Source organism: Ptychodera flava, chromosome 18 (genome assembly GCF_041260155.1).
Source record: "Ptychodera flava strain L36383 chromosome 18, AS_Pfla_20210202, whole genome shotgun sequence".
Classification (NCBI taxonomy): domain Eukaryota; kingdom Metazoa; phylum Hemichordata; class Enteropneusta; family Ptychoderidae; genus Ptychodera; species Ptychodera flava.
The window spans coordinates 35,109,124-35,125,854 of NC_091945.1; the positions used below are offsets into that span (position 1 = coordinate 35,109,124).

A 16,731-nucleotide genomic window follows, 5' to 3' on the forward strand; every position below is an offset into this window, starting at 1 on the left:
CACACCAAGGTTTCAAAGCTTGTATTCGATTTATTAGTATCCCACACGATACTACCGAGGTTAAATTTCTATTTTACACATGCAATCAGTTATTCCTGTAGAGACATCATGCACTTGCAATGCTACAGGTTAAATACCAAAATAACATTTTTGCGGAAATTCCGCATGGCACGTGTCTTTATAGCTGACTGATTTCGTATCTACTTGACACTGGAACTAAACATCAAGAGATATCAGTCTACAGTTTGATCAATCAGGCATGATGTTCAGATAACCCTGCACGCAATGGAGTATAAATAATTCAGCTTCAGTGTCTCCCATAAGCCTTACACTTCCACATTTACATTCAGTGAACATTAAACACGGCATATGAAAAATATATTGTGCGTTTACGACGACAGTAGAATGTTTTGGAGTAAGTTAAGATTGTGAACGATACATACAGAAAAAAAACGGAACAAAAACTACCAAATACAACAATTATAGCCGTAAGGATATATTTTTTTAAATAACATTCAAAAACTATCATTTGTGCATATGATCACGTGACAAGTGATGCCAAAGCTTTATGCAAGTCTGAACTTTCCGCAAGATTAGACAGAGGGCCAGAGTTGAATTGATTCAATACTTTCTTGGGTACTTTTCAGAAGTTTATCCCAAGACCAAAATGCAAGGTTCGATTGGCGTATGCTTTTCAAATTAAAGGAATGCAGTCAGCTGTAATTATGGTTGCCAATCACTGCTTTTCTCTCGGGTGGTCGCGCAATGAGTGGGCCACCAACACTGTATACAGATACGAAGACTTTCTACGGGTAAACATGGCCGTTTCTCATCTTTTACCACGCAGGGAAAGATTCAAATTTACGGAGACTTGGCAACTGTGAAAGCACCTTAGATGGCAACAATTTTGGGATTGATAATTTAGCCAAAAGTCTGATGAGAGCGTCATTATATTCGACCGGGGAGTCGGAAGAATGGGAGGGGGTCACTTAAAACATGATCAGTTAGGGGTTTACTCAAAAAAAAATGATAGACATGGGGGTTAAGCAATCATTTTCACGAGTGACAATTGTTTTCAGTATCACCAAATGACATTGGTATAGAATTTTCAATAGTTTCTGTATCAGGAGGGGAGACCCCCTCCTGAAACCCCTAAATTGGGAGAGCAGCCAGACCATCAGTGCCGGAGTAGTTTAACTCAAAATGACAAAATAAGTCAGCCAAAAATTTGCATATGAAAATTCCCTCATCATTTGGACCAATCCAGGTTCAGTCATCCTGGGTAACTACTTGTGAGCAAATACGAAAAATTTCTGAGGAGCAGATTCACAGAGAAGTACAAAGTTGATGCCAAACGACAATGTACAATCATCATATCAGAATAGCTCCTATACACTCTTACATGTACGATCATAGTTAGTCAATGCCCATACAGCAAACACTTGATCGAGGACACACATTAGCATACAAACTGTAGAATCATAACCTTTTAAGTGCCATAATTTTTCCCATCAAAATTTCAGTGCAAAATTTTACCAATTTTTATGAATCTTCCTAATTTTTGATAATTTTGGACCAAATGGACATCACATTTCATCAGCTACAGCTTTTTAGCAAAATTTTGGTAAAAATCTGGAAAAAAAATGGACTTGGGTATATTCTATAAAGGCAACAAAAATTGACTTTGCGGCTCAAAGGGTTAAAGGGACAAAGTCAGCCACTTTTCATGAATTTTGTTTGATAAGAGATACTGAATGAATGGGTTACAATGCATATATTCGACCCCCGTTTTAGACAAATTAAATGAAACCATCGCAAAAATGAATTAATGGTCATGACCAATAATTCATTTTTGCGATGGTTTCATGTATCATGTCTAAAACCAGGGTCGAATATATGCATTGTCACCCATTCATTCAGTATCTTTCAACATGTGAAACAACATAAGAAGTATCTTGCATCAAAAAATCCATGAAGAATGGCCGACTTTGTCCCTTTAATCACTAAGGAATTCAAATACACAAGTTCCAAGGCATTCATTTTATTACAAGTACTTCCACAATCAGTACAAAGGGTCTATGATACTTCAGTTAAGACTGAATTTCTCTGTTTCTATGCAAGACTTTCTGTGTTGCTAGGTACATGTACAGGAAATAAAGATCTAAAATTATATTAGATATTCGTCATCAAAGATATTCATTTCAATAATGAAGAAATCTTGATAATGGCGAATGAAAAGTGTTTGAAATTTTCAAATTCTATTTGTGCAGAGGTCATGTTATGCTCATGTGACCTTGAGAAAAAGTTAAGTTCATCAAATACTGTGTTAAGTCAATGATGTTAATACAAAACTTTCACGGAAACCTGGGTAAAATAATATAACACAATGAAAATGGCCAATCTATCTCTCTTCAGATATTTCATGACAATGTTACAAATATTCTGAAAGACATATCGTCTTAGCTTTTCTACTGTATTGCTTGATAAAGATGCCTGCTTTCACTTTTAATGCAGGTTTCGCAAATAAAAATCACAGATGTGAGAAATGAGATGCTGAGAAATGTGTACTTTTCATGTGTATTCCTGAGAAAAGCAGAACAATAAACATTGAAATCTTTCGAACAAGTTTAGAGTATTTCCGCTGTTTCAAAGAAACCTGTCTGCTTTTTACAGTGTGCTTGTGGTGGACAGATCTACATGACACAGATTTTGCAATCAAAGCCATCATTGATGACATAGAGGTAACTTGCATGGAATGCTGAGGTTGACCTTATGACCTCGTATCAATCCTGAAAAAAGCATAGGTCAAAGGTGATGATTAGTGACATCACCAACTTTGCTCCATCATCACTCACATCTACATGTGCTTCTTGGAAAATAAAGTGTCTTAATATTGGCCCAGTCCTTGTTAAATGACGTCATAGTGGTAAAGAGTCTTGAAAATTTCAAACATTTCTGGTATGCATTCCTTGGAAATGGAATTTAAGGAGTGAGACGCTTTGGATCACGTGGGAAGAGCGATGTTTTCCGAATATTATCCAATCCGAGGAAGAGCATGGTTACTCTTTCAAGTCCAATGCCACCTCCACCATGTGGGGGCGCTCCATAACGGAATGAGTCGATGTATGGTTTGATAGATTCAAGACCTGGAGTGAAAATAAAAGTGAAGAGTTGTCAGGGATGATATCAATGAAAGTACATAGGTGGCTTGAGGATGTACCACTGACTTTATCTGTCATTGTATTGGCTATGCTACTTCTGTCTTTCACAAACAAAACATAAAATGGTGGTGTAAATGATGAATGACTGCCATTTGAGGAGAAACAGTAAATAATTACTACATCTACATGAATCATCCAATTCAACTACCTTATCTGAAAAAATGGAAATTCTTTGCATTCCCTCTGACATGACATTATTGTTATTACATCTATCATTTCTTAAAAGCACATTTCATTGTGTCTGAGTGTTCTTTATGAGACTAAGAAAAATCACAAGAAAAGATTATTTACAAGGTCACACAAAGTTCAAAGGTGAATTATACTCTGTTCTAATCATTGTACAGATATATCATCACACAACATTTACAGGATAAATTGAGCAGTTGCTTGGGATATTAAAAGGAAATTCATTCCATAAAATCATCACTGCACTTGAAAAAGCATGGAAGCCCTTGACTTGGTTGTCTTTATGTCATGCCTTAGAGAAAATAATATGTAAAACAAACCACGGTTGTGACATGAAATGGTGGTTAATCAGTGAATGAAAGAGATACTTTGAACACTTTCAAGTGATGCAAAAATCATTGAATCGAATATGAATAATTTGGCCTCTGATCAAAGTGAAACAGTTGAACATTGCTATATTTCCCTGGAACTATGTTAGAAAAGAAAATGAAAGCATCTCATGATGCAAGTCATCAGAAAATATCATGTCATGTCTGATAGGATGATCAAAACTGTTGTGCATGATAGCCTATAATTATATTTGTTGGTTGGTCATAACTTTGTGTGATGTACTATACCTACCAACACCATGGACCTTGGCTCTCTCTATCAGTAGTTCAGGGTCATGGATTCTCTGAGCTCCTGACAAGATCTCTTCCCCTCGCATGAACATGTCATATGAATTGGACAATTTCTACGGTAACAGAAAATGAATCAGCAATTAGTTTCAATTACGGTAAGTAATGCTAGTTCTTTTTGCATCCCTGAATTGATCATTTTGGTATGAACTATTTATGACCATACTTTGTGGTAATTTCATTGCTTTCGATGCATAATGTGGACACACACACAACTGAATGGAGTATCAGCGACAGTGTTGGAAATCAATTTAATATAATAATCAATATTTATGGTTGCCATACACAGAATATTACCAAAGACAACATTGAAATCAATAAGATTCCAAATACATACCTGTACTACACACGTTCAATGATTTGGCTTGTTGTATAAGTTTGACATCTATAATAATGGAATCAAGATTTCTTTCTAATATAATATTTGAAACCAACAATGCCTCTAAATGCAGTACACGCACACATTCATCACTAATTTTGATCAAACAGTAACATATTTCAACAAATTTTAAAGAAATTAAACTCACAGAATTGTGCGGGTCAGGCATTGTGTAGAATGGTCTCACTTCTAGAGGGTACTTGTCCAAAACAAAGAAATCTGTATCATACTTGGCTTTCACCAACTTACCAAGTAACTTTTCAGCTGGGGTACTGCAACAAGAAAACTTCATTGAGTTTACAATCATTTGACTAGATTATAAAAGATGCTAATTCCTGAGCTGAATGTGCTATATTTTTCTCTAAATACATACATGCATCAAAACTCCCTCACTCTTTAAAACTAATACCGGTACTCTTTGTCGATAAGTTGGCCTTTTGTCTCTGAAAATCATATATCAGGTGGTAAAAATCTGCATGCTAGGTATAGCATCTTTGAGCAGTTCTAGGATTTTAATGTGAAATAATTCTGCCCATAATGAAAATGTCAGTTTTACTTTCAGAAATTTCATGTCATTCATGTTCACCTTCATGAGATCCATATCAGAGAATGATTTCACAACTTTGAAGGACAATCTAAGAACACAGTCATGCGTGCAAATGATCCTGGTTTTACATATACCATTTTATCCTTATCTGTAAATCATTGAACTGAGCTTCAAGTAGGGCAAAACTTTGTTCATATTTCATTGATTTTGGCTTCAATGATATTCATCTGAGACTAAACAGATGACATGGAACATACAGAAGCTGATGGATGTCATTCTGCATTGTCAAAGACTGCAGATGTCTGTGAACTGTATACCATACTTTTAGGCTTGTGAGTAAGATCAAATTGGCCTATGAGGGCGTCCTACTTTGGTCAACATTGTTGTGAAGAAAACTTCAATTTCTGCTTGAGAATGATCGTGTCATTTTAGCAAATTATCTATTTACAAAGAACCCATATTGACCAACAGCTGATGTATGAAATACACGCATACTTATAGTTTGACTTACAGAGAAATAAACACTCACCTTAGATCATCATCAAATCCAATTTCAAACCCTGCTTCCTGCAACATCCGGATACCTTCATGGTATTCTAACCTCAATGCTGGATCCAGAAATTTGAATGGCTCACATGGATACTGTTTCCCAACAACAGCAATTTCCTCAACACATCTCTTTTGTAGACCTTTGAAGATTTGCACAAACATGTCACCTATGACGTCAATTACCTTGAAAGAGAATGATAAAGTTTGTTCATTTCACAGTATTCATCAAAAGAAATTGTTGTAAACAAAAGTACTACTGCTTAATCAATAACAGTCATGAATGGTTAAATGGATTTATACTATGTCTTTTTCATATTTCACAACTTTTAACCAATACAGTGCAACCAAAATCTGACGATCCATATTGACCTCAAGATTTTTGCCGGATCATACACTCATAATGTCATCTAACATCGAAAATATTTTTATTATAGGTACATGGTTCCAGAAAGCTGGTACCATAGCTGTTATTCCCTGTATGATTGCAGTGATACTGAACGGGGACCTGGGTAACATGACTGGGTAACCCATGTAAAATTGATGTAAGTACAGTCCTAAACAAAAGACACTGAATAGAAACTACATGTAATTGGAGATCAGTTGTTAATGTAGAACCTAGTAGACCTTGGTAGTGACGACACCAGTGACTCCAGATGAATTATGACGCACAGTATTTTTCTTGTAAATGTTTTTGTTGTTATTATTCTAACTACATCTCAAACGATACAGTGACACAAATGGACTATTGCAATTGTGGTAGTAGAATGTTTCAGTCTATTTACAATGAAAAATGTTTGCATTGCCAACGTGATCTGGAAAAAATTATGAATTGAACATTTTCAGTTTGTTTCCATTTTAAGAAGTCGCATGTCTAACCTCATGATAGTGGTAATTGAAAGCCATCTCTACGTCCAGACCAATGAATTCTGTCAAGTGACGGTGAGTGTTGGAATCTTCTGCACGAAAGACTGAATAAAAAAGAGAATGTCTACATTACAATTCACCTACAATCACATTATACCAGTACGCACACATGCCAACCAATCTGTAAGTCTCCCACTCTTCATCTGCGGGGACTAAAAAGTTTTTGTCTGTGTACAGAGCCTGCCGAGTGATACTTATCGCATTACATTGTATTCTAGAAAGAGTATCTTTGCTTTACGGCAATGGCACAACGTTCAAATTTTCATGACATTACTTGGTTGAACAGAATATAATTTGTTACCTACCTGAGCCAATTGTCCACACACGGTCAAAGTCGGATGCTATTGCCATCTGCTTGTATAACTGAGGTGACTGAGCAAGGTACGCTTTGCTTTTGAAGTAACCCATTTCAAAGACATTAGCACCGCCTTCACTGGCAGCTGATGAAACAAAGGTATGCATAATAATCACTTTCAGAAATACACGAGACTACACTGAAGTAGAAATACACGAGACTTCCTTGGATTAGAACATTTTACCTGCTTGGCATGAACAGTTTTCATCTACTGGATGGTTGGCCTTCCTTTCTACAATGTCATCGCATACTAAAATCAGTAAATTTGATTTCAATCGGAATCTGACCAATAACAATGAGGTTATTTTCAAACATTAGCATATGGCAGTATTAGACCACAGAGTGAATGTTTCAAATACAAGATCGATGAAATACATTGAAGTCTGTTTAGATGCCGAAATTTGTAAATTTCAGCAGTACATGTGCAGCATTATCGTAAACATACATTGACTTAAGCATCTACATTTCAGTGATTGAACACCAACTCAATGATATCACTACGTATCACAGTATGGAGTGAGAAACAAAATACCTACCTCCTATCATCTTTGGAGTGTGAATTTCAACAAATCCTTTCGCATTCAGTGTTTCTCTGAATAGCTGACACACCTGAGCTTCCAATCGGAATATAGCCTGACTGGTAGTTGTCTGAAATTTAGGAAAGTGCATTTCATGTCACTTGCAAAACAAATTCATTCACTTATATTCAGTTCTAATACTATGATTTTACTTTTTCATTTGATGATATTTTTTGATGAATACATGCATTGCAAATGTAGTTTAACCAAGTCACAAATTTATTACTAAAACTCTCCACGTTTTGAAAATTTTTCGAGTCCGATACTTTAAACCATTTTGTCCTTCAAAGACACACTTCTTACTATGTTGAGGAGTATTTTCTGAGATATGTGTCTGGCAAAGTGAAAGCCACGTTGGTAAAACTTGCACCTGTACTGTGAAATGTACTATGATACCACTACAATGAAGGACTACAAAAGTCATTTTAGTCTTACTCTCAAATCAATGATTCTATGGTCTAGTCTGGTGTCCTGTTTGACAGTTGGTCCAGCTTCTTCATCCTCCTCTGTGATTGGTCGGACAGCATCATCCAATTGCAATGGTAGCTGGGGCTCAGATGAACTAATCACATATATCTGCAATATTACATGAATGTTTACATTTATTATTGAAGACTGCACAATTCTTGAGAAATCAAAGAATTGCAGGCCAACTATATCAAGTTATGCAATCTGACTAACCATTCTGTAAAGTAGCTACACCCAGATTTACACATGTAAATGTACAATTGCATACTTTGAGAATATGTGACGATTTTCCATCACATTTTACTACAGTGCAATATTTGTATGCACTGTATCTCACCAACTGAAAATCAAGGTTTTTTGCAGCAGACGCTGGCAAAAATTAAATTTAATATTTACATTTTTTTCTAGTCAAGTGGTTTTGTTGAGTACCTGTTTTAAATGTGCAAGAGGTAAATGTTTATGATGAAACCTTGACTGACAGAACAGACAATAGATCACATCTTTACTGCTCACAAGGCCCTCTCTAGTCAGGCCTTTCTGACCTAGAACCCAAGAACCACAAAAGCCAAATGATACAACCAAACCACTGTAAGGAATATCCCTCACAGAAGATACCTGGTGTAATTTCAAGTGTCACGTTGCAGACATGGATATTCTATGGAAAGAACTGATCCAGTCACCTTACCCTATGGACATGCAGTTCAACGTCTTTCTGTGTACAGCTTTCCACTTTGGCTTCCATGACAACACCCTCCACATCTACGATGGACTCTTTAGATATACTGGAGATTAAATACAAGAGAAAGAGACGACAACTATGAACAAGTATTCATCCATAGGGTGATAAGATTTAGATGGATTGGATTGATGTATTTAGATGGATAACTCTCCATCATTCATATGTGGAGGCATCATGGGCCAGTGGCTAGAGCAGTGGACTCACGATCAAAGGATGGTGAGTTCGAGCCCCGCATGGCTGTGGTGTTGTGTCCTTGGGCAAGGCACTTTATTCCTCATTGCTTCTCCCCACCCAGGAGTGATGGGTACCTGGTAGGACAGAGGTTGTTATTGTGCGTTTAGCTCTGCTGCGCTTATTGGCTGCACATGTGAGCTGTTGTCTGCTCCCCAGGGAGTTGAGTGGTATCATATTAGGTCCAGTGACCAGGGGTAATAATAATTGTAAAGCGCCTTGATCACATCTACTTGTGGATATGTGCGCTATATAAGAACCAATATTATTATTATTATTATTATTATATACATATAAACAGACAGAGTGCTGGTACTGATGCTATTTTTGATTCAGCATATTTTGTACATCCTAGTTTCATATACCTTGTTTTGTATTGGGCTTCAAAAAAAATTATCAATTTGAAATTTTACACATATATTTTGCATTTCCCTCTATGGTTTCCCAAGACATACCGGTATCTTCCTATCAGTATGCTGACAATTATAATGAATATTTTGTCTGAAAAAAACTAGAAATTATAAGGACTGCTTGTTGCTCAGATGTAAAACATATCACTTACAAAAAAGCATTACCTACCTTCATTATATTGAATGAAGTAACAGAATAATTATGAATTTAAACAAAATTAAGTTCATTTATAGTTTTTTCCCATCGACCTTGGTTTATATGATCTCATTACATTCACTTACTTGGCGGCAAATTTGACCATGGCTTTACTAGCTATGTCTCCCACAGCAACTAGGCCCTGTACATTGTAATGTTGTTGCCTCAATACAAGAAAGCACTGCTTCCCTGTTGAAGGTGACAAAGTTTGAAAAGATTTAGGGAACTGCCAACATGTGCTGGTTTCATTTGATTTCCAAAAGCTGCTAAAAGTAAAACAGTTACTGTAGTGCATTAATGTGTGTCAATTCTCAAATAGTTCTACTCCAGAATAAAAACAACAAAGAGTCTTTCAGACTACATGATGGTGGTACACAAACACCCACATGTACAAGCGCATATGGAAATACATACATTTTTATGCACATTTGTGTATGTGGGTTTGGTTATACTGTGGTCTAATCAAAGTCTGAGTTTAACCCATTGGCACAATAATACACATAAGTATATTGATACTATTGCGATAATTGGTGTCATTTACGGAATTCATTCGTTCTCATCCATTGATCAACAAATACATTACATGTAAGTGATTAACCACTTAAATAGTAGTACTTAGTTTCAACTTGAACCAGAAAGATATTTACTGTGTATACATCCAAAGAAGTTTAAAATTGCACTTTCAAAATTTCAATCTTCAATCACAGTTTTGAAATTGAAACAAGTAGACGTATAAACAAAGATGTTCAAAGTAAGTACTGTCCTTTTTGTTGAAGACAAAATACACTTCTTACTATTTGGCCAACTTACACATCACTTTGTTTAAATTTACTGCCTTTCTATCTGAATAAATATCTAACTCTTGATAAAGTTGTATCCTTACTTTCAACTGATACTCCTGGTGTACCGACAAAACTCTCTGTTTTCATTTATAAAGCCTTGTTGTTGACAGAGGAACAACTTGAAGTACTGTAACTTTTTCATTACGATTGTTTTTGTTTTTTGTCACATGTCCACATATATTTTCTTTACTTATAATAAATGTACTTCATGTAGATTGATGGGCTGTAGCCCTTTTCTTGAATATAACTTCTACTACTTAAAGGTATACTGTCACCTGTTCCAATTTTGCCACAGTTACCATGGAAAGAGAAAATCTAACCAATCACAGATTTTAAGCGGGTGGCCGCTGTTTAAAAATAGCGCCACCATATGGACACTTTGAATACCAAGGAACGCCCCTTTGACCATATATGGGCATATTTAGATTACAGGTGACTGTATACCTTTAACCACTTCAAAATACTAGTAGTAGTTCCAGTGCTTCAACCATTATGTTGATAACATACATTTTCACAATTAAAATTTATACTTACAAATATAGCATTGCACATTAAAATGTATGAGATAGGCAAAATTTTATGAATAATCTCTAACACCAAATAGTTATTATACATGTACTTAATGTGTTTATAACTTGACTGATACAGGGAAAAATACTATGGAGAAAGCTGCCACAAATTTGTGCAGAGATCTTCCGTACTACTCTACTACTACTCTACTCTACAACAAGGTATGCAGATGAAAACAAAGCAAACAACTTTCTAGCATTGTCTTTCCAGTCAGTGTTTCATGGTGTAAAACAATAAGGCTTTTGACTCTGTGATACCGCTTTTACAAGTTTTGAATTTTGAGCAAAGAGGAAGTAAAACTTCAATTTTCCAACTGTTATTTTCTCCAGTGATATATAAACCTTTAGTTTGCAGGGTTTGAAGGTGTAGATAAGGTAAACAATAAATCCTTTGTTGATCTCGTTTCTATTGTTGAATTGTTGATCTCATTTCTATTGTTGAATTGTTGATCTTGTTTCTATTGTTGAATTGTCCTCCCAGTGTAAGGTCATGACCTTCTGCTGGACAAAAGCCATATCTGCTCTGTGAAGATTTTTTAAATAAAACGATTTTACATCCACAGTCATGTTTCATAGGCTTTACACTGATTGTAGGATGTAGTCTGATTGCTGCCTCACCTTTGCTTCTACTTGTATGTACCCTGGCTCGTATCCATACTGTTTGTTTTGCCTTGGATAGGTCCAGATCTTTCACTCTACACATTTGGCGATCTGAAATGCATCACATTACATTGTTATCTCTCAAGGTTAAAGTATGAATACCTGAAGAAGTTTCATGGTTCAATAAACTTTACAACATTGTATGCGGCAGATTTTTTTGACACCTACACAGTACATATATGCTGATTTTCCACGGGAGACCCATTGTGAGTGGCATTTGAAGCAGTTTTTTCTTTGACGATAGATATAAGGCACATTTCTTTATCTGTCATTTGAATTCTACATAGGGTAAAGAAAATAAGTTAAGTTTGTCTGTAAAGAACATAGGCAGGAAAATGCAAGCATCCTTTACAAAAACATTACTTCTGTAGAAGCTTTGGGCGGTGCAACGGAAAGGAATGGGGTCAGTGATCCAACATTGTAGCAGGTTTTTTCTATTGTGGATTCACATGTACAGTGCAGGTTGTTTTATAAGATTAGAGGATTATAAAGGTGATTAGCACGAAGTAATCCTTAGTTTTCCATTGTAAGTGTAATTTTAGTATATGAAAATTGCTTCAGCAGATTCATTAGATTGTCTATGGAGACCCTTACTACATGAAACACATAATTCTTTCTAGGTGTATAATATATATGCCTGATATCGTGTCAGCATTCAGGAACACGCATGAACGGTAAAATTCAGCTGTAAGTCCTCTGTAAGTCCTATGTAACCTTTGATTTCACTTCATTCTACCTGTAACAGGGAATGTTTTAGATATTCTCAGAATGTTCTTACTGGCAGAACAGACTCACCCAACTTTTCTTGTGATTGGATCATCTTGCTCATTCCGTATCGATCTTGTGCATGGTCATCAGCTTCTTGAACTTCAGCCTCTGCGGCCTAAAGAACAGAAATGGGTAAAAAGTCGGTCATTTCCTTCCAAACTCTACGATGTCATCACTTGCATCTTTATTCATTCAGTACCGTAAAATATAAACTTCCACATACACTGTACCACTAAATAATCCTTATAATTATCATTTCATCGGTAACATTTTGACTACCGGTGGATTTCACAGATTTGCTCTCAACATAGAAGAATGACGATTCCTATGACCATTGCCTATCCATTGGGAGGACAGTGAGATGTAACATTGACAGTTGGATATGGATAAGTCTGGTTGATGTAAGAGAGACCCGCGTTGGTATCAAGCCAAAACTGACATGTCTCACTGCTTTTCCTGTTCTCGTTTTCAGTCATTTGTGAATTAGTTATTAAGAATTTACTGAGATCTTCAATTGTAAAAGTTTTTGTTACCCCTGGACATATACAACTAAACATTTCCCGCTAACCAGTTGGGGTAAGGGTTTCTTATAGGGTTGTGAAAAATGTTTGGTGGCTACACATAGAGTGTAATATGTCAAGGAAGTATCTGACCTACAACCGGTTAATCTCCAAAGACTGTTTTATCCGTTATAAATGATAAAAATTTCCACTTTCAATGATGCATTCAGATTGATCACCAGCAGGTACACAATATAAACAGTAACTTGACTAATACAAATCACTGGACATTTGTAATCTACGCTACAGTTGGTTTTCTTTTTCTTTTATCAGAATGATGTATGAAAGCTGCACTGATCATTACTCACAGTCTTTGCTGCTCTCTCTGCTTTCTTTGCCGCTTTCTCTGCATCACGTTGTTGTTTCTTCTGAGCTTTCTTTGATAATGGTTTTCCATCAGGTCTGGCAGATTGCATAAGATAAGAAAGATCTCATGTTACATAGATTACTTCAGAAGATATAAAAGACAGATATCATGCCTATGACATTTAATCATTGTTGCATATCGCATTTAAAAATCAATTCCTCTGCTGAATGCCTAAAAGGAATATATATTAAAAAATATGATAATTTTTCATGTTGTCTGATTTAAATACACACCCTAAAGACCGTAATCCATGTCAGATTATTTGACCCTAATCATTCCAAGTGGGTATCATAGTTGTCAATAACATGAATCCTACCACAACATCACATCGTGATGCTGTAAACGTTTTCTCCCATCTTAATATTTGACCCAATATACTGCTGAATTACAACAACTAGTCAATGTTGCAAAGTGGCTTTTAAAAGCCTACTTTTATTCAGTGATTATCTCTTCACAGTTTAATCTTGTCAATCATAGCAATACAGTAAAATGCATCAATAAACAATTCACTCTTTCACACTAACATAGAGTTTGTCTTTCTGAGACATGTTTATACTTTGCAACAAAGATGAATGACATCAAACTGTGTTTAATATGTTAACTGACAAATTAGCAATGCAAGGGGCTTGTTTGAAGTTGAATTTTATGACTTCGCTAGGTGACTGGGTGCCATGGTAAGTTCAAGTCCCATCGAGAATTTACTGAAGTCTTACATATACAAGCCCCATAACATGGTCAGGCAAATTTCAAAAACCGAAAGAAAATGGACTTAGTTTCCTTGAAGGATCATTCTAGCTTTGCCAATTTTACCAATAATGTGGTTATAGTGAAACAGGAAACAAAACGATGTCAGAGATATAAACATAAAGAGAACTTGGCACAAAGCCAGGAAGACTGATTTTATGGTTTTAGTTGTGATGGAGTGTGGTATAAATAGTGGGTGTCCCAACCTTAACAATACAAACTCCTTTTAAAAACTAACATGGGATACATGTATGCTTGACTCACAGCCTAAAATAGCCACTGTGAAGCAATAACATACTGTTGCATCAGAAAACTTTATACGTATCTGAAAGTCAAACCATTACGAATTATGCATTGCATCTTGGGATTTTAAGTTGTAGACTTTCCTAAAGCTATATTTTGAGTTTTAGCTGCATTTCAAAACTGCATATTTCATTTTCCAAATATAATTTGTATTTAAAGGTAAGGAATAGCCTGTATGAGTTCAGTAATCCTGGAGGCAAAGTTCAACCTCAGTTACAATAGAGGCTAACATTCTATACCATGCATTACGGTGAAGAACAATCCCCACATTGCAATGGCAGTGGATACAAAGAGATACAAGAGAAGTAAGCCAGTTATGAGCTGCATGCTGTTCTCTGAATGTTATCTAACTGCAATATAAACTGTAGAGCTAAACTATCAAACTGGCATGCTTATAGAGCATACACTGGTAAAGAATTTCCTATTTCACAAGAATTTGAATGCATTTACACACTACACTTATACTGGCCAACCTCTTAAAAATAAACATAGAGACAGATGAGTGGGCTTTGCATAAGCATACATGTACAAGCACAGCTGAGCCACTGTGTGTCTAGACAAGGTATGTGTCCTCGAAGGTGAAGATCGACACAAGTTTTGGATTAAAAATCGGCTGTTTTCAGCATGAAAACCTTCCTCCACAAAACTGAAGCAGAGTCTGTGGTTTAATCTGTGGCAATCGGCAGCGTTGTGGTAGGAGGGGTATCTGGTAGCACATCCCTGCCATATAGAGTGCTAGGACATGTTTCTTCATGGCAAAGCTCCAAACCATACTCTCCCCACTATAACCACAGTTTTGTGTTGTCAAACTAAGGGCTTCTACTCAGACGTGTACGGTAAGATCTCGCGTCTACTGTCTATGCTCCACCCTGTACCATACTCATGTACCCTACTACAGCAATCTGTGATAGTCGCGATGCATTACTCCTCTACTTCTGTTCAGTCGGATATGTTGTGTTGAGGTATGGAGTTGAAAAAATCTCCAATGTGTTGAGGAGTGCAACCAAATACAACAACTATGGAAGTTGTAGGACTATAGACAGCACTTGGCAAACGGGCATGACGGCCACGGATAAATGAAAAGCTGGAAATCGGAATATGGGACGACTGAAGGTTAGTGGACACATCTTTGGTTGCGAACAAAAACACTTTTTTCAGGGGCTCTAAATAATAAGGGGATGGTATGAGTGGACTCCCTAGGTTACTAACAATTCAAACAAAATTTCTATGTGTCCACTAATCTTCAGTGTTGCCCGGAATATGATATCGTCATCAAACGTTGCATCTAAACAACTATCATACTGCATGGAGGCGTCACATACTGTGTTCGTGGAGCTAGAAACAGATTCTAGCTGCATGCAGTTTCTACTTCCATGCACATATGTTATATCAAGGCCGTGGCCGTGCATTCAAATATACAGCTATCAAGAGTTTCATTTCTTCAACTTCTTGCTGATATTCACAAGCTTTTTTGTGAACTTACCCTAAAGGTACCTCAGTCTGTTCATTTTCCCCGTTCATATTTCTGTCTTACAGTTGCTATCGGCTGCGACTTGCTATCAGCTGTGAGTTTACGACGAGTTACACAGATCTTGCATCAACCTCCAATGTGACCCAGAGTGTGACCTTTCAACCGGAAAATGACGCCCTCTACGGTAAAAAAATATTTTCTCAATTACAATAAGGGGAGAACTATTTGATTTCGGGGAAGTGGGGAGCTGGATGATTTTTGGAAAAAAAAATTGTTGGCAGGTGAAGAAAAAGAAAAAATTGATTCACTAATATGTTGAGAAAGAAGAATGATCATAGCAGACCAATGGGAAAAAAACTGTCACAAAATTTGGCTACAACTTATAAAGATAGCTCACTATGACTTCTCAGGATTGATGGCTGGTAAGTCTAACACCCATTAAAGTTTTTGAATGATTTACTGCTTTTCTCTATTTGATAGTAATGATTGACATCCATTTATGTACAACAGTTCAGGACATCGGTTTATTGGTTATGCATAAAAAGTGTGAAATATATCCTTCAAAATACTGTATTCAAACTTTAAAATTGACACTTTGAAATTTCTATCTTACAACTGACATGTCAGCGATTTCGTTAATACTGTATATATATATATATATATATATATATATATATATATATATATATATATATATATATATATATATATATATATATATTATTTATATTCCACATTTTGTTTTACTTTTGTCGCGCGGGGGCACCCTGTTTTGGAAATAGGAATGGGAGGTCGCCCTGTTTTCGAAAGTTGGAATAGGGGTTCCGCTACTTTTTGACGTCGGCAAAAAATAATCCACCGCCCCCTAAGAAGCTGACAGGTCCCTTAAGACGACAAAAATTCCATGACACTCCCCCCCCCCCCCCCCCCCCAAGTATTGATTCAATTTCGAATGATAACACTGCCCATTACCGGTGTAAAGATAAC

General features: G+C 36.3%; 1 protein-coding gene across 1 annotated transcript; it reads right to left on the reverse strand.

The window, feature by feature from the left end:
* Positions 1-2,025: 2,025 nt before the first annotated feature.
* Positions 2,026-15,915, reverse strand: LOC139117473 (aspartate--tRNA ligase, cytoplasmic-like). Its single transcript, XM_070680605.1, has 14 exons — positions 15,757-15,915; positions 13,168-13,261; positions 12,327-12,414; positions 11,490-11,582; positions 9,547-9,649; positions 8,570-8,666; positions 7,852-7,992; positions 7,375-7,486; positions 6,789-6,923; positions 6,436-6,527; positions 5,540-5,742; positions 4,612-4,735; positions 4,029-4,140; positions 2,026-3,146 (listed from the first exon to the last, which is right to left on the reverse strand). Exons 1-14 carry the CDS (start codon positions 15,792-15,794, stop codon positions 2,983-2,985), a joined length of 1,596 nt encoding a protein of 531 aa, XP_070536706.1. The 5' UTR covers positions 15,795-15,915; the 3' UTR covers positions 2,026-2,982.
* Positions 15,916-16,731: the final 816 nt, after the last annotated feature.